At 35.3% G+C, this 22,130-nt stretch overlaps 1 protein-coding gene across 1 annotated transcript; it reads left to right on the forward strand.

Moving 5' to 3' along the window:
* Positions 1–265: 265 nt before the first annotated feature.
* Positions 266–9,479, forward strand: LOC127097559 (T-complex protein 1 subunit theta). Its single transcript, XM_051036050.1, has 13 exons — positions 266–618; positions 735–997; positions 1,751–1,897; positions 1,988–2,149; positions 3,108–3,185; positions 4,152–4,285; positions 4,441–4,513; positions 4,592–4,669; positions 4,806–4,928; positions 5,129–5,223; positions 7,693–7,902; positions 8,065–8,122; positions 9,139–9,479. The coding sequence occupies exons 1-13, from the start codon at positions 465–467 to the stop codon at positions 9,205–9,207; spliced, it is 1,644 nt and encodes a 547-aa protein (XP_050892007.1). The 5' UTR covers positions 266–464; the 3' UTR covers positions 9,208–9,479.
* The last annotated feature ends 12,651 nt before the right edge of the window (positions 9,480–22,130 follow it).

The following is a 22,130-nucleotide window of genomic DNA, read 5'->3' on the forward strand; positions in this document are numbered from 1 at the left end:
CTCCATCTAACTATGGTCTCACATCCAATTAGTTCAAAATTCATTTTTTAATATATCAATAATTGTATATTTTAATTGTATCATTGAATTATTACTCTATATATTATTTTCAATAATTTAATAAAATTAATTTAATAGAAATATAATGTTTATGAAATGCAAAAACTTTATACATTCATTTAAAAAAATGGAGTATAATTTCGGACAGAGCCGCATAATTTAATTAGATACTATATTTAAAAGTGGAAATCTTTTCCTACATTGTAAAAATTAATCACACTTGTAAAATTTGCACTAAAAATCCTCCAAAGCCCGAGCTACCTAGGGCTCTCAAATCCTCCAACTCTACTCACTCATTTCGCGGCTTTAGGTATACACACAACATAACTACAGGGTTTCAAACTTCTCATCCCTCTCACACACACCAAAAATCGCAGCCACCACCGTTAACCGGAGAAGCGAACATGGTAGGTTTCAACTCTCAGTCGTCCTACGGTATGCAATCCATGCTCAAAGAAGGTCACAAGCATCTCTCCGGTCTCGACGAAGCCGTTCTCAAAAACATCGATGCCTGTAACCAACTCTCCACCATCACTCGCACTTCCCTCGGCCCCAACGGTAACCTAATCTAACCTAACCTAACCTAACCTAACACCACATTATCGCATTTTCTTTAGATTTGGTGAAGTTTTTGTTTGTGATCTACTTTGATTTGTTGTTTATGTTGTTATTAGGGATGAATAAGATGGTTATAAATCATTTGGATAAACTTTTTGTGACGAATGATGCTGCTACGATTGTGAATGAACTTGAAGTTCAACATCCTGCTGCTAAGATTTTGGTGTTGGCTAGTAAGGCTCAGCAAGAGGAAATTGGTGATGGTGCTAATTTGACTATTTCTTTTGCCGGCGAGTTGCTTCATGGTGCCGAGGAGCTTATTAGGATGGGTTTGCATCCTAGTGAGATTATTAGTGGATATACTAAAGCTATTAATAAGGTTTGTTAGGTTCTTGTTATTTGGATTTTGATCCTTAATGGAATTAAATGATATTGTTAGTAGTGTTGTCAATTGAAGATTGCTGAAAATAGCAGTTTGTTTAACTTAGCTGCTAATTGTTAACACTTTATATCAAACCGCCTATTGCATCGCGATAATGGTTTGTTAAAATATTGTTACCCTTACCCTATAGCACTATAAGGAGGCTATATCTGCTATTTGAAGACACTGGTTATTAGTTTCATGTGAAATGGATTGTTTAAAATATAAGATAGGATGAAATGAAATATGAGGACATATACAACCCCATTCGATACTATCTTGCATCCACTTAATTTGTTTTGGAGATATGGGATGGAACTTGCTTTTCTTCTGTTTAAAAAAATGTTCAAACAATGGTACAATAAATTTATTCAGTTCAATTTTACCACACTTTCCTTTAGATGCACAGATATCAAAATATTTTTTATGGATGGATTTGGAGAGAAATAGATACTTTCTGTTTTTAAATTGAGTGAGTTATAAAATGTTAATAAAGATAAACAAGTGGTTATTGAAAAATAACACATTAATCTTTGTTATAAATCCTTTCAATTTTGAATTTGAACAAAAAGGTCTCAAATAATGTTTATGCAGAACGAAAGGTTGAGCCTCCTTTATCTGTCCCTTTCAAACTCCTCTATCCAACATGGTTTAGTGATTTATTTTTAAATGCCATACTTTTTCTCTCTCTAAGTCCCTATCCTATTTCAGACTGTTGAAATATTGGACGAACTTGTTGAGGAAGGTTCAGACAATATGGATGTTCGTGATAAGGAGCAAGTTGTTTCTCGAATGAAAGCAGCTGTTGCCAGCAAGCAATTCGGTCAAGAGGATACTATATGCTCCCTTGTCGCTGATGTGAGTATATCCTTATCACTCAGTTTTACTATGATTACAACATACTCTGCAGGCACACCACTTGACATTTTTTCGGTTTGGAAAATTTAGGCATGCATTCAAGTGTGTCCAAAAAATCCTGTAAACTTTAATGTGGACAATGTTCGTGTTGCAAAACTCTTGGGAGGAGGCCTGCGTAACAGTACAGTTGTTCGGGGAATGGTTCTGAGAAATGATGCTGTTGGTAGTATAAAGAGAATTGAAAAGGCAAAGGTTAGTTTTTCTTTATATTTGGGGCTTTTGGGGTTCTATTGGGGAGTCTACTATGTTGTTTATAGGTTGATATTCGTCACAACTTTGTTAGGCACATGATAAGCCTTAAGTGTGATTTTCAGCAGTTCATTATTAAAAAAGTTTGATTTGCATGGAGGCTTACTTTTAGTTTTGCATATAGTTTGATTATCAAGGCTGTACTCTTGGTTCAAATCTATTTTATTTGCCCAATACATTCTCCCAGCTAATGATATATCCTTACAAATAAATGATAAATAAAGGGTCTGATGATAAAAGTAGCACATTATAGAAGGTAGAACAACTGAATAAATAGGAGTTGGAGTGTCATTTTTTAGTTGTGGCTTCATTAGAAAATCATAATCAAGATTGTGCACAAGCTGCCATTTTAGCTAATTGATGCATGGATGTTATTTTTTAGATTGATTTGTGTTTGCTTCCATTACTATAGATAACTAGAATTTCTCAGCATGTCTGTTTAATGAGTTTTAGGTCCCGAAAGAAGCATTTGCTATCATTATACATTATTATTATTATTATTATTATTACTATTATTATTATATTATTATTATTATTATTATTATTATTATTATTATTATTTTTATTATTACATGTACCACGTGCCTGCTTAGCTTATTAAAGACCTCTTTTTATGATTTTGCTTTGGTTCATCATTTCCAAAGGGCACATACCATGTTGACATTTTGTAATTCAGCTGTGATGCTGAAGTAATCTTAAAGAAGAGTTATTTGTTCTCTCCCGCTTTTGGTCGAATCCATATACTCCTAGATTTTTTTGGTCAGAACATCAAGAAGACAAGAAGCATGATTTGTTACTATACTTGTTTCATTTTTTATAAGAATTTTTCCCCATCATGAAATGTTATTACAGATCTTCATACCGTGTCTAGTACTGAGGTCTCTTGTCAATGCTATTTTAGGTTGCCGTGTTTGCGGGTGGCGTTGATACATCTGCAACCGAAACTAAAGGAACAGTTCTCATACATTCAGCTGAGCAGGTATGTCAAATGACTTGTTTTGATACTACTTTTTATTCTGTTTTATTAGATTGTAATGTTTTTAAGCTCTAATTGTGGTATTCATTTCTGTGTAAACAAGATAGAGGTTCATTCCCTTATCCTCATAAAAGGAAATTTGAAAAGGGAATTAGTTGTAGGACGCAATGATTGCAAATCCAGTATACTGGAAAAAGAAAAAAAAATGTTGATAAAATCTGGGGCAGTAGGCCTCTTGAATGTCAACCAGACACTCACCTCTTTCTACTTCCTATGGTATCAAATCAAATTCATCTTTCATTTCCATTGCCACCAATAAGTAGAGAAGAAAAACTCAATTTCCCAAAATTTGTTGTTGGACATGCTTGTTGGCAGTGCATTTCAATCATTGGGTATGGACTATGCACACCAAAGAAGGCTTGAATATCAATCACACTGTCTCTTCATCTCTAGATTCCCCCAGAAAAAACTCAAAATCTCACCTAATCGAAACCGTTTCAACCCCGACCAACATTGGATAAATGTATTCGAGGTTTGATGCATGCGATAGCAACAACAGCATAAATGTGGTTAAATCTTCTGTTGAGGAATTTAAGAACGACAGCATTTGGAGGGGTCATGGGAGAAGGAGATGGTGAGGGAGAGGAAGGGGAGGAATGGGTTCAAAGCTGATATCAGTGGAAGATAGAGCAAAAAGAAAAACCATGAAAATAGAGGCACTGATTATTAGATCTAACTGACTGCTGTGCATATCTGTCATTGGTAGAGCTTTTATTTGGAAATTATTTTGGTATTTTATTTTAAACTTGTAACACTATGACAAGAACTATTTTATTGATTCTGATACCGTTATTATCTAATAGACGTGATTTTCCTTTTGTAGTTCATGGATTATTTACTTTTGTTTTTTAAAAAGTACGGCAACTTCTGTGCTTAATGCTCTTGTTTTTGAATTTTTGGTTTCTATAGCTAGAGAATTATTCAAAAACTGAAGAGGCTAAAGTAGAGGAGCTCATCAAGGCAGTAGTTGATTCTGGTGCCAAAGTGGTTGTAAGCGGAGGGGCAGTAGGAGAGATGGCTTTACATTTTTGCGAGCGTTATAAGTAAGTGAATTTTCTCATAATTTGGTGCTTTTTAATTGCCTCATGCTATTGTACATCAAAGAATTAACTATGAAACCATCAGTTTCAATTTGAATTTTGAAGTCATGCTATGATGCTATGTCTGTGGTTTTCTTACTCAAAATTCATGCTTGCAGGCTTATGGTTCTGAAAATCAGTTCTAAGTTTGAACTGCGTCGATTTTGCCGTACAACCGGTGCTGTTGCTATGGTGTGTTTTTTTATCTTTCACTTCTTAGAGAATCTTCTTTTACTGTACCTTCTTTTTAATTTTTTTTCCCTGCAACAGTTGAAGCTTAGTCAACCAAATCCAGATGATCTTGGATATGTCGATTCTATTTCAGTTGAGGAAATTGGTGGTGCAAGGGTATGTTAAAATGATTGTCTTGTTTTTGTTACATTCTTGGTTCATTGCTCGCGTGTCCCCTTTACTCCGTTGGTAGTTTTCCATTTTCAGTGTTGCATGTGGTTTTCCCTCTAATTTTTTTGGTATGATGATGCAGGTTACAGTTGTTAAAAATGAAGAAGGTGGCAATTCTGTGTCAACTGTTGTCTTGAGAGGAAGTACTGATAGTATACTTGATGATATTGAAAGAGCAGTTGATGATGGAGTGAACACTTACAAGGTAATTGCTGATGTTGCATGCTTTTATTGCTTTATCAAGTTGACTGTATTGTGCCTTAATCCCCTAGAAAATTGTTTTTAAAAATATAGTCTCTGCAAACAGGCAGGTTGTTACTGCATCTTTTTGGATAACTTTTGAAGGGATTTTATTTTTAGAAATAGTAATACTGATTTGTTTTATTTTATGCAACTATTTATCAGGCCATGTGCAGGGATAGCCGTATTGTGCCTGGAGCTGCTGCAACTGAAATTGAGTTAGCTAAGAGGGTGAAAGAATTTTCTTTCAAGGAGACAGGGTTAGTTGTATTTCCCTTTAACTTTTCTTTGGGAGTCCCCTATTGGATAATAGTATAGTCTGAATAGGGGTTATGAGTGGGGGCAACCCTCACCTTAAAAGTCAGTTTTGTTGGATAGAGTTAGGTCCCACCTGGGTTACACTCTAAAAGTCTAAATTGATAAAATGTCTAAATTAAGTAAGATCTGAACATTTTTTATATAAAGTCTAAAATAGATAATTAAAACAAGATATGATAGTCGTTCACTTTCATTCATCTATTTACTAAATAGTTAAAATTGATGTAATCAAATTGAGCGTATTCAACATGTAGAGATCTCTCTGTTTCTCAAAAAAAAGAGATGTCCGTTAGTAATGGTTTAGGTGTATAAAAGTCAAATGATCTAAATTCATGACACCCATTCCAAGAACACATGCATTTATACACCAAAAACTTAAATTATGGAATTTTCTAAAGAAAAAGAAAGGATTCTAAGTTTCTAACTCAGTTTCAACTCCTTTATTGATCATTATTGCTTCGGTATATTTTTAAGCCTCGTAAAATGTGTCTAAGATGTGTTCAAGTAGGTCTAGGATGTGTGTAAGCCAAGAAAAAAAGTTGTTTATGGGACACTTATCGAGTTGTCAGACACATGTAGTGTCGTATGGGCATCGGACATGAAGACACAATCTCAGAGTTGTCTGTTTCATAAGTAATATGGCTTGATTAGTATTCATAAGTGGGGTAACCCTCTGAAAGAAACTGGTACCCAACATAGAACTATAATAGAAAATAACTTACTTTTATTGATAATGTAGAGAAATACTTGCATAGAAACACACTTAAATTCATATTCTTAGAAACATCCAATAAGAAGAGAGAAAATTTTAAATTTATTTTAAATTTAATTTCTTTTTTAATTGGATTCATGGGGTAGCTGTGATATGAAGGGGAGAGAAATTTTCATTTTTATTTTTAATTAATAAAAAAATTGTGATTGGCTGTGTGTATAATTATGTGTTATGGTTGTTTCCAACTAAGAATTTTCCGATAATGTAATAGGATTACACATGGGTTCCCAAGAACTTCGAGAGTCTTAGGTCTCTCCCTCCAAGAATTCGAGAGCTTTGTCTCTCCCAACCGATATCTAGTCTCAATTAATTTTCCCTTCAATTCCTATTTATTCAGTAACCGTCTAATAACATAATTGAAGCCTAATAATATAATAATACTAATAAGAGATCTAACAATACTCCCCCCAAAAGAATGATGTTGTTCTCATAGTGTTGAAATGTAGGAAATTGCTCAATGATAGTTTCATCCGGTTCCCCAGTGGCTTCAAAATCTGGACACAAATTGATGTGCAGTTCAGTCACGCCCTCCGTGACACACTTTCTCTATATTGTCATTCGGATTTGTGTGCACAAAAATTTTGTGCACCAATTTCAACCACGGCTTGTAACTGTCTTTGCGTTTCCAAATGTTCCTGGCGCTCTTCCATATTTGGAAATGTTGTGCACCATTTCAGCCAAGAATTGTAATTGTCTTTGGGTTTCCAAGTGCTCTCTGACTTTGTTTTCCAATATTTTGTTCCAGAATTTGCCGCATAGGAATCAGCGCTTTCTGAACCACATTCTAAATCTACAACATGTGATTGCTTTCTCCTTGTTAAAACCATCAATTTCCCAGGATCGTAATGCCCTGATGATACCAGTTGATAGAAGCTGGTACCAAATATATAATAAAAATAACTTTTGTTGAAATTAGAATAGGACTACACACGGGTTCCAAGTTCAAGAGTCTTGGGTCTCTCCCTCCCAAGAATTACACAAGGATTGCACATGTTCCCAAGATATTCAAGCGTCTTGGGTCTCTCCCTTCCAAGAATTCTAGAGCTTGGTCTCTCCCAACCAATATCCAGTCCCAATTTCTTCCCCTGATTTTTCCTTCAATTTCCTCCCCTGATTTTTCCTTCAAATTCCTCCCCTGATTTTTCCTTCAATTTCCTCTTTATTCAGTAACGTCTAATCTAATAACATAATTGCACCCTTAATGCATAACTACTGCCTGCAGCCTAATAGTATAGTAACTGCAGCCTAATAATATAATGGGAATACTAATAAGAGATCTAACTCCTTCACCTTAGAAATCGGTTTTGTAGGATTTAGTTGACCCAAAACTAAGATCATATTAGAAACTATCCTAGATTTGTCCGGCCACTCACCATATTATTGATGTTTCAAGTCCAATACTATTGAGAATGTGTTTGAGAACTCAAGGCCCACATTGACAAGTGATAAAATGGCATCCCTGTCCTAAAAATTATAAAATCATAACTTGATTGCAAGTTAGAGATTTTTATTACTTACATTGGGCTTGGATCATTTTTCCTTTCCTTTAAAAATAGGTGCTTTTTTTTGTTTTGTTTATTGCTTCTATGATAATTCAGACATGAAAGGGAAGTACTAAAGATTTGCAATGGCTCTGCAGATTGGATCAGTATGCTATAGCAAAATTTGCTGAAAGTTTTGAGATGATTCCTAGAACATTGGCAGAGAATGGTGGGCTAAATGCAATGGAGATTATATCTTCTCTCTATGCAGAACATGCATCAGGAAACTCCAAAGTTGGCATTGATTTGGAAGAGGGTGTTTGTAAGGATGTCACAACAACACATGTTTGGGATCTCTACGTGACTAAGTAAACTACTTTCCTTCTAATTTGCTTTCTGTTGTTGGAAGTGTTTCCAATTACTGATACTTTGACAAATGAGGACCCTTCTTTCAATTGCTTATATTTGAAATAAGTGTTTTACCTCATACCATTTGATCACAAGTTTGATTGTTGTTTTTATGTGCTCAGGCTTTTTGCTCTTAAATATGCTGCTGATGCTGCATGCACTGTTCTACGGGTGGACCAGGTAATCACTGGAAGTAATTGGTATTTGATTGTTCCCTTTTAATTCCAGATTGTCAACTTAACAAGTATATCCCTCATTTTTTTTTCTTCGTTTTTTTAAAATAAAAAAAAGCACATTTTTTCTTTTGAGCACAGAAGCTCAAACAGTTGAGCATTAATGGTTTAGTAAATACATTTTTCTCCATCTGTTTATATCCTGCTTCGACTACTAGAGAGCTAACAAACTCGAACAATTTCACCAACACCTTTAGCTTACAAGGCCTAACTAAGCCAGCCCATTTGGTGTCTAGGATTATTCTTCTTCTAACATGCACTTCCCTAATTGGAGTTTGTTGTAACAGTGGATTTTGGTGTTCTTAGATAGAGACAGTGAGGAAGGGTTAGGGACAAACAAACTGAGAACATTAATAATTAGATACAAACAAACTGAGAACATTAATAATTAGATAGCAATAAGTATATCTAGAAATTTATTGAAGGCCTTATATTTAGGGACAAAGAAATCTTATAATTAGAGTAAAAAGAAATAGTATGTTATGTCGGTTGTTAGGGACATGGTTTGGACTTCTGACCTCGTTCTCAAACTCTTTCAAGTGTCCCTGCTCATTTACTTGACCTATCCCTCAGAGACTCATTCTAATCCTGTGTACTGTTCGATCCTATCATTCATATCAATAAAATAAATTATTGTTGCCTACCTAATCTATTTTGTGATAAATTCTTGCTTGAATTACATCCCTAATCATTCATATTTTTATTACCAAAAGCATTGTGATTGTGGCCCATGTTTGAACTTCAAAATATAGTTGATGGAAGTAAAGTATTGTAGTTACTTTGATGGCATGACTATTTCTTTTTACTGAATACGGTTGACCTGGGGGTGTACCAACACTAGTTTATGGTGTATACATGTTTTTCTTTGACAGTGAATATTCATCCTGTTTGACATTGGATGCATGATTTTGATCAATTTCATATATGCATAAATTTATGTGATTGGTATTTTGGCGTTTTCAGATTATCATGTCTAAACCGGCTGGGGGACCTGGCAGGAGAGAGCAACCTGCTGGCATGGACGAAGACTAAAACTGAGAACTGTCTTGACATGGTCATGTTTGTATCTCAACATGATGTCCTACTTACACTTAGCAACATCATTTGGGCGTCTAGTTTTCTTTATGTAATGGGAGCTTAACAAATTTTGAATTTTGATTTTCCATGGAATGTAAGGAATGTGATATGTAAATTAAATGCCAGTCCCCCTTTTAGATTGCTGGTGTTCTTTTGTTGTGAGCTGTTTTTGTTTACACATAATTTGTAAGGACATATTATTGTTACGAGTGATTTTTTTTCCTGTAGTATCATGATTGTATCAAGAACTTGGTTGCTGCATTTCCATTTCATTCTCCATTTTATTTACACGTAACAAGATCCACTTCAATCTACGATGGCGAGTGATATGCCCACTCGTGTAATTGGCTTCAAGAATTCTTGAATTCTTGAATTCTTTGAATTGGCTTCAAGAATTCTTTGGAATAAGACACATGCGTACGATTTTTGGCAACACACTTGCACAACTTTGTCATTTTTAAGACTAAAAAATGATTTTGATGGTGTTAAATATTTTTGTTTAAAAAAAGAATAATTTTTAAAAAATACTTTTATGTGAAAGTTTGGTTTAAATTGTTCTTAGAATGTTATTTATTTTAAGTATCTTAACATTTTATTATAATTTTTTTGGGTATTCAGTTTCAAAAAAGTATTTAAGTTTGAAGTTATTTTAAATAATCTTTAATACAATTCATTTTTGTTGAGATATATCTTTTTAAAAAATATATAATTTCAATTAAGTTTTATTTTTTAAAAAATATATATATTTATGTTACATGTTGTCAAAATAATTCTTTTTTAATTTATAAAAAACATTTTTTTTTTAATTTTTAAAATGTTTTTTTAAAAATCATTTTTGAAAATATAAAAAAGAAATCTATTTTTTTAAATGTAATAAAATACACAAGCCTAATGGTTAAGTGTTTTGAAAGGTGAATATAGTTTAGTCATGACAAGTATCCGATAAGATTCACTCAAATTTGTCCCAAGGTTGATGGAAAAAACCTGTTATGATTGAGATAATTCCCAAGGTTGATGGAAAAAACATGTTATGATTGAGATAATTTTTTTGTTTGATTATAAAATATTAGGATGGGTTGGGGAATCAAGATACTAATACCCATTCAAACTCGTCCCATTTATTTTATTATGTGCTATAATATTTAATTTTGATGATTTGAAATATTAAATGTATGACTATGCTTTGATGAAGTATATGTATGAAATTTTATGAGATTGCATTATTTATTATGCTTAAAAAATTGATCCCATTACATGAATGGTGGCAGAGCAGAGATATCTGAAAGTAACCCGAACCCATTTAGAACGAGTTTGAGTTTTGATTCTTTATCACAGTTGAGGATCGAGACGCAGAACAAGATTTGTTCGTGGATTCATATGGAAGGTAAAAATCACCCTCACCCTCCGTTGTCACGTCTATGTGAACTAAGCATTAAATTCAACCTCTCTCTTATTCACTGTGACAATATGAGCATTATAACAATAGCTTGATGCGTGACTTCTCTTAATGGCCATTCAACACCAAAGATACCATTTTATACGGGATTCAACTCCCATGATACGATTTCAACCTCTGCCCATTTGTTTTGAAGGTGGTAGTGGTGCGTTGTTCTTGTAACTCGACTATCCTATGTAGTGATAAATCTTTCACCAAAAATAGACCTGATCACTTGGACTCATTTGGACTTTAGTTTCCCAATAAACAACCTTAATTAGGAGTTGAATAATAAGAATTATAACCCGCTGTAGAAACATCTATTCACCAGCTTCTTATCATGGTTTCTGTTGGTCCTCATCTCATAAGTTTACAATCACTTCTCTTCAAGCTCATTCAATTTTAGTAATCTTATGTTCTTGCCACCGCTTGATCAAAATTAAAAAACTTGATTGCCCATTACACCTTATACTCTAACTTTATAGGTACATGGAAAGCTTTTCCATACACCAACAAATAGGGGGACAATACACTGTGTGTCTTGTACTGTTATACTATGCCCATAATGTCTCTTCTAACTTCTTTAATCAATCTTTCCTAAACGTGTTAGCAGTCTTTTCTAGGATCTACTTCAGTTATCTGTTGGATACATCGTCTTTCCCATCAATTTATGGATGATACCGAGTGGTCACCTTGTGCTTCATGTTGTATTTTGAAAATAGAGTCTACAAATAATTCTTGCAAAAATGTGCCCCCCATTGCTAATTAAAACTCTATGTACTTCAAATCTAATAAACATATTCTTTTTCAAGAAGTTAACCTTAGTAGGGGGCATCATTAGCAATAATAAATAGTTCTTCAACTTATTTAGTAAGATAATCAACACAAACTAAAATATGAAGAATAAAGTAATAAGGAGAAAAGGGACCCATGAAGTCAATGCCCAAAGAAATCAAATGGTCAAACCTCTAAGATTCCATTGATGGGAATTTCATTCCTCTTTGAGATACTATATCTTCATTGGAATTTACTATAGTTCTTCACGAATCATACTCTTCTTTTGAACAAGGTTGACTACCAAAAAACCACTATACAGAATATTTATTGTTCTTCTTCCCCACTATAGTGGTTTCTATAAGTTGAGCTATGACAATGTCACATGATAATTTAGCTTATTCTCTAGCTACACTTCTCCTTATTATACCACAATGACCTACCTTGAACAAATATGGATCCTCCCCTAGATAAAAGTTGGCACCACGGTAGAATTCTTCCATTGGTGCCATGTAAAGTTCTCTAGAACTTGATATTCAACTTTTAAATTAGCCATGTTAGAAAACCATAGTCTTTTAGTAACCAAAAATAATTTGTCATATGCGAACTCTTACAATATACTTTTATTTATTTATTTGTGACTTCAGAGTTCTACATTCTTGATAAGTGATCAAACACCACATTCTCGACTCCCTTATTGTCTTTGATATTTAGGTCAAACTCTTGTAGCAAAAGAATCCATCTCAATATACAAGGTTTGGAATCAACCATGGCTAGAAAATGTCTCAACACTGCATGATCTATAAACATAATAACCTTGAAGCCAACTAGATAAGAGTAGAATATTCTAATGCAAATATTACTGTGAGTTCCTTCTCATTGGTAGTATAATTTACCTAATTATCATTTTGGACCTTGCTCCCATAGTATATATCATATTTTTTTTTCATATCGTTAGTCTATCACCACTCCTTTTTCATATCGTTGGTCTAGCACCGCCCCAATCGCGTTGATGGCTATCTTGTACGTGAAAGTATACACGGCGAATCTAGTATCAAGTGATAAGAAAGATTTCGACCCTACAAAGATTGCATTAAGCATACTAATTTTTATATAAGAAGTTGTAAAGTAAAAATTGTTGAATTTAGTAGTTGTGTTGTTGGAGTTTGTTTGAAGTCTCACATTGCTTAGGTTCACGGACTGTTGGGTGTATAATTATGTGAGGGAAACCTCATCCTTTGAGATAGTTTTTGGGGTTAAAATCCAAGCACATTTGAAATGGTATCAAAGTCGGGTTAAGGACTGCAATGTGGGTGTTTGACCCAGGCCCACGCTAGGCGTGAGGGTGGGTCTTGAAGTTAGTAGTTATGTTGTTGGAGTTTGTTTGAAATCCCACATTTATTAGGTTCCCGGATGTTGGGTGTAAAAATATGTGAGGACAACCTCACCCTTTGAGATAACTTTTGGGGTTGAAATTCAAACATATTTAACAAAAATAAGTAAAGGTAATAAAATAGTTGTATGTGTCACTTGGTTAAGAATGTAGAAAAACAAGAAGATAATTAAGGGTTAACAAAGTGTGAGAGAATATGTTAGACACTGTTCCATTTAATGAATTCATCAGATGTACGAGTCTGATATGATTTGTCGTGATAGATGAGGCCAAAACATGACCTAATTGTGTATACCTACAACGACAAAATAAGTGTAGTAAATAGCTATGGAACAAATTCCTAAGTATCATGATATCATATATGCACTTCTTTGATGAGTTATGCTTTCCCATATGACTCTATTTCTTTATCTCTAAAATAACTAAAGTAGCAAATATTCTTATTTACTTTTTAATCCATATTTGTCATGATTTCCATTTATTAAAGGATTCATCAATACTAATAAATTGTTATCTACTCCTAAGGTGTCCAAAAAAAGGAATAAACATATGTCATAAACTCACATGATTAAAATATATCAATATAACTCATCCATAACATTTAAAAGATCACTACTTCATTAAACTTCACATTATCCAAAAAAACAAGTTTACCTCATAGTATCAGACGAAGTTGTTTTCTTAATTTTTGCAAGAGAAGACATCTGAGTGGTAGGAGGTGGAGCCTATAGATGTGGAATATTTCTTTGGTGCCATTTATGATTATGAAGAGGAGGAGATCATTTTTGCTCTTAAACACTTAACTAATCACACATCAAAGGAAGGTAGAATGAGATGAAAAGATAGGAAGAAGAATACATTTATATATCCTTTGCATAATCGATTAGAAGACCTTCCTAATTGATTATGTCATTGAATGCACATGGTTGGAAGCTGAGTAGTAGCTGTTATGCTAATTACCAATTCCATAATCGATTATACATTAAGTCTAATAGATTATTTTGGTTAGGGCGCGCCACCTTTGAATTTTGAATTTTTATAATCGATTATACCCTTAGTCTAATAGATTATTTTGTGATTTGTCATCCTCCTTGGTTTTTTGGTCCTTGGATTGAGATTTAGCTTTGATATATTCATTTTGGCACCCTCTCCTTTATGTTTTGCACCCATTTTCTCCAAAGAATGCTTAAGACTCAAATATTTCATCAGTAATAATAATTATTAGGATTTAGCAAATAATAAACCACTTATTTAGAGGGTTAGTCAAAGTTTTATGATTTTCAACCTCTAAAAAGTGTACCACCTTAAATCCTAAGTAGACTTCAGAAAACTCTCCATTTTGAAGGAACGACAAAACAATATTGTAAATCCTTCTCTGTGAATCATTTGATACGAGAGTTGGTTTAAAGAACGAGACTGATAAATTCATTATAGCGATGATGATGACCGGTTCTCCTTGCCGATTATGGTACTTAAGCTTGAGGTGGACCGATGAAGCTACAACATCCAGCGTGGTTGTGAAGAGTCTTCCTAAAATGCAATTGTAGACACTTCCGCAAGGGAAAATGAGGAATTGTGAATTAATTATTCGAATGTACTTTCCTTCACCTACTGATTCCATCAGCTCGACAAACCCTTAAGAATGGGTGGTCGTCCCATTAAGTCTCTGCAGGTATGGGCCTTCATACGACCATAAGCTTCATCTTTCGAGGCCCATCTTTTCAAACATCTTGGAATACATGATTACGAAAGAGATGACACTGTTAAATAGGATTCAAGAGACATTGAATTGCCTGATTGTGGTGGTAATCAACATGGTAAATACCCCAATAGGGATGCCACCCACCTTCTCAGAGTCCTGGAATCCCAACATAAGTCGGTTAAGAATCTTCAATGAGGTGCTTCCATCCTTTTTGTGGATGATTTGTTATTCTAGATATCTTCCTCTTCATGGTCCCTTTAGATAGGAGGTTCACCCGAGATGCTCATTCTCTGATGGAAGCGATATATGAGCGCTTACCTTTGCTGGTATCCTTGTTCTCGCCACTGGCCTCTCCGTTTGCAATCTTCAAGGAAGACTTACCTTTAGGCGAATATACCTTGTCTCTTTTCCCCCTTTCACGTACTCGGTCAACTGACCCCTCTTGATTAAACCTTCGATGACATCCTTCATCTGGATGCAGTTGTCAGTATTATGGTCGTGACCTTTATAAAAGCAGCAGTACTTGGACTTGTCAGTCCGAGATGTCTGTTTGATAGGGTAACGAGGTCAGATTCATCCTATCCTAATTTTGTGTTGGCACAATCTTGGTATATTTTCTACCGAGAGACAATCAACGACATGTACTTCTTGTACCGGCCCTGCATACCTCAGTCAGAGTCGTCCCCCCTTCGGTGGGAGTCCTCCCCTGCCAGGCGGCTGAAGTTGGTGTTAGTCGAGACAAGGTTATCAAAGCGCACATTCAACTTCTCTTCCAAGATCATATAAGAATGAGCCATGCTCAACATCTCCTGGATGATTCATACCTTTTTTCTTCCTATCTTTAACTTGAAGGGGTGGACGCGCAAAAGACCATTTTCGAAGATCCATCATTTAAGGTCTTCTTCGACCCTTTCTACTTAAACATCAACTTGAGTAAATCGATAAATATAAGACCACTGACTCTATTTATTTCCCTAGACGATCATGCTCAAAGCAACTACCATCATAAGTTGTCTCTTTCAGATAGTAAAATGCGCGGAGGACCGCTCACAAAAATCACTCCACAATTCAATGCTCCCATTCGACAGATCATTGAACCACAGACTGACCGGGACAACCAAGGTTAATGCAAACAACTTGCATTTGGAGGCTTCGTCAACACTGAAATAGTTCAACCGATCATTGAAGAGTTACACATGCTCGTATGGATCTCCCTTTCCATTGCACTCACCTAGCTTGAGCGACTTCTCCATGGATTATGGTGTTTTGCTTTTAAAAATACCAGTACATAGTGGATGCTTTTGCTGAACCTTCAACGAATGGTTTTCTGCCTGATCCGAGGGAGGAACATGACTGCATCGGTCTTCCTCGGGGTTTTAGGGAGTACTTTGATGCTTCTTGCTTCTCTGATGATTCTTAGATTGAAGAGCATCGTCCTTTTTCGCCGCGATCAACTCTGAGCCGACAGTGTGAGTCCTTCCAAACACAGCCTCCAGGAAGGTGTTCCTTTGCTGAGTCGCGTTGTGGAGACTTTCTTCAAGGCGAAACAACCCTTCTTCTATCACTTATCAGTTTTGCTGCCAAGCGATGTTATACATGCTATTCAACAACTAAGTAGCACCTTATAATCCAAGATTTGCTCGCAGTAACTGAAAACTAGATAAGACTTCAGGTTGCACAACAAAAGGTGGAATTTAAGGTCCAATCAAAAGCAATTGGACAAATCCAACTATATGATAAGTCTGAGCTAGATCTAGGTGCAGCGAAATCTCCACTTCTGAATCCGTACCATTTTGCTGAGGTAGAGATAGTAGTGACTGATTGATAATGTATTATTGTGTGTTTATATAATAACATGCTGTGTATTATTATTTACATAATTATATCATATGTTGCAAAGTAGCATCCTTGACTTATTCGTTTTATTTTCTCCAGGATACTAGGAAAGTGGGAACCTAATATAACATGTGACAGAACGTGATTTATGCTCAAAGAATAACCAACCGCCTGATCCACTATCACCGAAATGAATATTAAAAGTAGCATGATCAGGACACCACTCTTACTAATCATGTTACTACAATACATATTAAAAGTAAGTTTGCTTTATTAAATAATCTCCCCTTTATTTCAATCTTGGATAAGCAATAACCTTTTTTATTTGTTGGCATTGATCTTAATTTTATTTCCTAAGAATCGCAGAATTCAGTGATGCCCAAAATAGTGCACACCAAAGGCATAAGCAGTATGATATATTGATAAGAAAAAATAAAAACCCTTATAATTGTCATTTTTTTATACAAAAGAGGGTAATTGACTACTTCATTAGTCTTCTATATTAACAATATTGCATAATTATTTTTGAAACTATAACAGATTAATAAGATTCATCTCTTTCTTCATACTAGCATAGGCTATAATGATATTAACAATATTCTATAATTATGGTTATAATTTATTAATTTGTTATGGTAATTTGTAAAAATAGAATGAAGTACACAATAAAAACGTATCTCAATAGGACTAATTGTCTTCTTCGCCGAGTTCACATCAAAAGGGCCGAGCTTTCTAGAATGCTATAATTCTTTTTGTTTTTTGTTTTGTTTTTGAAAGCGCTATTCTACATGGATTATGCATTCAACTTTCCTTTTTCTTGTCATTAGTGGCGGCGAGAGTTGAACTTGAGATCATAATACTAGTTTTAATAAATTATAATTAGTGATTGTTTGACAATTTGAATTATAGAGGGGTATCATGAGATATATGTAATATAATTCAAATTGTGTGTGACTCAAGTCTAAAGTTAATTAGGGTTTAAGATTTGTTATATTTGTCACTTAGTTCAAATCACTTAGTTGTATATAAATAGATACTTTGTAATTCAGTTTTTTAACACAATCATAACTCAATAATATCAATCCTTATTCTCTCTCTCTCTCTCTCTCTCTCTCTCTCTCTTCTTTCCTCACTAAAAGTGTCTCATGCACTAACAAATTGATATTTAGAGCTTCAGTTAGATTCTTGATCGTGTTTTCAAGAATCACACGTCGGTGATCGTGTTTCCGAGATCGTGGATTGTTAATCAATCACTGTTAGGCATGACAATATAATCCATACCCGCGAGTATCCACTCGAACCCGCCTCGAAGTTGATGGAGAAAACCCGCTTTGACTGGGTTTGGATTCTGGTTTGGGTTTTCCCCGATTAAAAAATATGGGGATGAGTCGGGTAATGGGGACACTAGTACCCACCCCGAACCCGTTCTGTTTATTTCATTATGTACATTATTACTTAGTTTTTATAATTTGGAATTTTAAATATGTCGCAAATGTTTTCGTATTTTGATTTGTATTAATTATTTAAAATATTTGAAATGTATGTATGAAATTTTTAAGGTTGTTTTAATTTCTTATTTGTAATGTAATTTGATTTTGGAAAAAATAAATATTTTTATTTTAAAAATTGATTTTACTGAATGGATGATGACATAGCGGGGATACTTGAACCCAACTCGAACCCATTTGGGACGGATTTGAGTTTTAGCTCTCAATCCCCGTTTGGGGTTGGAACGGTAAACGAGGATTGTTTGGACATTTGAATTTGGGTTTGGGGGAGGTAAAACCATCCCCACCCCGCCCCATTGCCATGCCTAATCGCTGCAAAGATGGATGCTACTAATGGAATTCCGAATTCTCTTCCTATTCTCGACGACAAAAATTGGAACTGATGGAGCAAGCAAATGAAGTCCTTGTTTGACTTTCATGAAACCCCAGAAGTGGTTATTAATGGCGTTCCTGAACTTGCTGAGAATGCAACCGATGCTCAGAGAGTCGCAAACAAGGAGGCAAAGAAGAAAGATTGTAAGGCTGCGTATTGCATTCAATCGACGGTAGATTCATCGAATTTCAACAAGACCTCTCATGCTGAATAGACGAAGAAGGCATGGGATGTTCTTGTCAAATACTATGAAGGAGGTGAGAAAGTCAAAGTCGTCAAATTGCAGACTTTGCGACGACAATATGAATTGCCGCGAATGAGAGAATATGAAAAAATTGCAGGCGATGTGTCGAAGGTGCAAAATCTTGTCCATCTCATGAAGGGTTATGGTGAAACCCTAACTAATAAGATGATAGTTGAGAAGGTAATGCATACGTTGATCTATCACTTTGATCACATTATCATAGCTATTAAAGAATCTAACAATCTTGAAATCATGAAACTGAAAGATTTGGTTGGTTCGTTGGAGGCGCATGGGATTAGGATTGTCGAAAGGAAATGAGTTCACGATTCGATACAAGCATTGCATGCTTAGGCTTGGAAGAAACATTATGGTTTCATCAAGTTCAAAGGCAAAAGAGATAAGACTCATCGCAAGAAGTCTTAGTCGAATCCTCAAAAGCATAAGGTCGATGATAGGCTTTTGAATCCTCGAAAAGAGGAGAAGGAAACTCCAATCAGAAAGACAAAGAGAAAAAAGGTGTGCATTGCTACGACTGTGAAAAGTGAGGTCACTTGGCCAAATATTGTTGGTACAATAAAGACAAGGGAGCAATAAAAGGCATGAAGGAATGAGCGAACCTTGCACGCCAAGATTCAAATGATTATGAAGATATGGTGGTTATGGCTGCAGTTGTAGATGACCATGTCGACTCCAAGATATGGTTCCTCGACTCAAGCTGCTCGAATCACATGACTGGTCAATAAGTGTGGTTAGTAGATTTTTACGAGTCAAAAAGAGAAAGGTCAAACTTACTGATAATAGCTCGTTGCAAGCAGAAGATATTAGCGACATAATCGTTCAAAGGAGCAATATAGGAAAAGCTTGATCAAAGATGTACTTTATGTATCTGGAATGAAGTGCAATCTGCTAAGTGTTGGACAACTGGTCGAAAAAAGTTTCTCAGTGATTATGAAAGATGGAGCCTTGGAACTATTCGACACTCAAAATGATTTGGTCTTCAAATCTCCTTTGTCGAAGAATATGACATTCATGACCATGATCAGTTCGACTGAAGTACAATGTCTAAAAACTGTTTCTACCACAAGCATAATTGACTGTGGTATTTGAGGTTTGGACATTTGAAATTTCGATCACTCAATCAACAAATTACTTAAGATATGGTAATTGGTATACCAAGTATTGAGATGCCCAATAAACTATGTGTCGGTTTCTTAGTCGGAAAGCAATCTATAAAGTCTTTCGTTTCGACTATGCCAATGAGATCCTCCTGCATACTCGAAGTTGTACATTTAAATGTATGTGGACCTCTTGAGGAGCATACCATTGGTAGAAACAAGTATTTTGTTTCGTTTGTCGACGAGTTTAGTCGAAAGCCGTGGATCTATGTGATCAAACGAAATGGCAAAGTATTCAAAATCTTTAAAAGATTCAAGATGCTTGTCGAAAACCAAAGTGAGAAAAGATCAAAGTTCTGCGAACAAATGAAGGTGGTGAATACAAATCCAAGATGTTTGAAGAGTTTTGTGCAGAACATGGTGTCAATCATGATGTAACTGCTTCTTACACGCCTCAACATAATGGAGTTTCATACAGGAGAAACATGGCCATATTAGATAAGGAGAGATGCACGCTGAAGCTGAAGAATCTGCCAAATTCCTTACGAGGTGAATGAGTCACCATTGTTCTCTATATTATGAACACGTGCCCTACCAAGAAGTTGAAGAACAACGTTTCTGAAGAAATTTGGAGTGGAAAACGATCACCAGTGATTCATCTGAAGGTGTTTGGATCTATTTGTTACAAGCACGTTCTTGATGCTAGAAGAAGGAAACTGGTGACAAGAGTGAACCTATGATTCTTGTAGGTTATCTTAAAACTGGTACATACAGGTTGTTCAATCCAATTAATCAAAAGATAGTGATGAGTCGAGATATTGTGATTGATGAAAATTCTGCCCGAGATTGGAATTCTATTGATGCAATTGACAAGCCATTGATGAGTTATGATTTTGACGAAAAACAAGTAATGATTTCGAAGTCGAAGATATTGTCGATATTCCAGTCGAATTTGAAGCACCTGCTGACATGCCCTACATAGTCGAAATTGAAGATGGTGTTGCTAGTACTAGTCAAAGACCTCAGAGAAGTAGAGTTCCTTCAACAAGACTTCAAGACTACGAAGTGACTGGTGATGGTGAAGTCACAACTGATGGAGAATTAGTTCATTTTGCTTTACTTGCAGGTGCTGAACCAATCAACTATAGCAAAGCCTTAAACAATAAACAGTGGAAGTCAACTATGATCAAAGAGTTATAAGCAATCGAAAGAAATAACACACGGGCTTTAGTCAAATTTCCAGCACATACAAAAGCTATCAAAGTGAAGTGGGTGTTCAAGTTGAAGCACAATGCTGATGGGTCGATGGAAAAAAATAAGGCGAGATTGGTAGTTCTAGTTTTTATTCAGAGAGCAGGAGTCGAATACTCTGAAGAATATACACCTATCGCAAGATAGGAGATTGTCAAATTTGTTGTAGTCTTGGCATGCAAGCAAGGATGGTCGACATTTCACTTAGATGTGAAATCAACATTTTGAATGGCCCCTTAGAGAAAGAAGTCTATGTCATACAACCTCCTGGCTTTATGATACAAGAGGAAGCAAGGAAAGTGTATAAGTTGCACAAAGTGTTATATGGCCTCAAGCAGGCACCTAGGGTATGTAACAAGAAGATCGACTCATACTTAGTCGAATGCAAATTTTAGTATGGGGTATTTGTTCAGGTTATGGCACACGATATAACAACCATGTGCTTATATGTTAATGACTTTCTAGTGACTGAAAATAGCTTGGAGAACCTGTCGAAGTTCAAAGAGCTGATGAAGAGGGGATTTGAAATTATGGATATGGGAAACTTGTCTTATTTCCTAAGCATGAAGTTTCAAATGTCGAAGCAAAGTATGATGCTACATCAAAGAAAGCATGTCAAAGAGATACTAAAGAGATTCTGGATGCATGATTCGACTCCTACATCTTCGCCTATCGAACCAAATTTGAAGTTGGAGAAGCATGGAGAGGAAGACAAAGTCAATGCAACTTTGTTCAAACAAATTATCGGATCTCTGAGATATGTGTGCAACAGTCGACTTGTTATAAGTTTTTTAGTCAGATTAGTGAGAAAATACATGAGTGAACTAAGGGTGTCACACATGAAGCCTTCAAGAAGAATCCTGAGATACTTAAAATGATCGATAAACTACAAAATTCTATTTCGATGAGACTCTGAAATCAAAGAAGCCATGGTTATTTACTATTCAGATGCTGATTGTGTGGAGATAAGGAAGATCGAAGAAACACAACTGATTATTTCTTTCAAGTATTTGGTGCCCCAATCTGATGGTGCTCGAGAAAGCAACTCATGGTTGCATTGTCATAGCGTGAGGCTGAATATATAGCTGAATCTTATGTTACATGTCAAACAATATGGATCAGATCCGTGCTCGAAGAGAATGAGGTCGAAGTAAAGAAACCTCTGGTGCTGCAGATTGACAAGAAGTCAGCCATAAATCTTGCGAATAATCCAATTTTGCTTGGAAGGAGTAAACACATCGAAGCTA

This window comes from Lathyrus oleraceus, chromosome 6 (genome assembly GCF_024323335.1).
Source record: "Lathyrus oleraceus cultivar Zhongwan6 chromosome 6, CAAS_Psat_ZW6_1.0, whole genome shotgun sequence".
NCBI classification, from domain to species: Eukaryota; Viridiplantae; Streptophyta; class Magnoliopsida; order Fabales; family Fabaceae; genus Lathyrus; species Lathyrus oleraceus.

What these genes read in the sequence shown, in the direction of transcription:
- LOC127097559 (XM_051036050.1), top strand. Translation starts at nt 465, where the DNA reads ATGGTAGGTTTCAACTCTCAGTCGTCCTACGGTATGCAATCCATGCTC. An exon ending in TCATACATTCAGCTGAGCAG is followed by an intron (nt 3,186 to 4,151) that starts GTATGTCAAATG and finishes TGGTTTCTATAG; the next exon opens with CTAGAGAATTATTCAAAAAC. An exon ending in ATGGAGTGAACACTTACAAG is followed by an intron (nt 4,929 to 5,128) that starts GTAATTGCTGAT and finishes ACTATTTATCAG; the next exon opens with GCCATGTGCAGGGATAGCCG.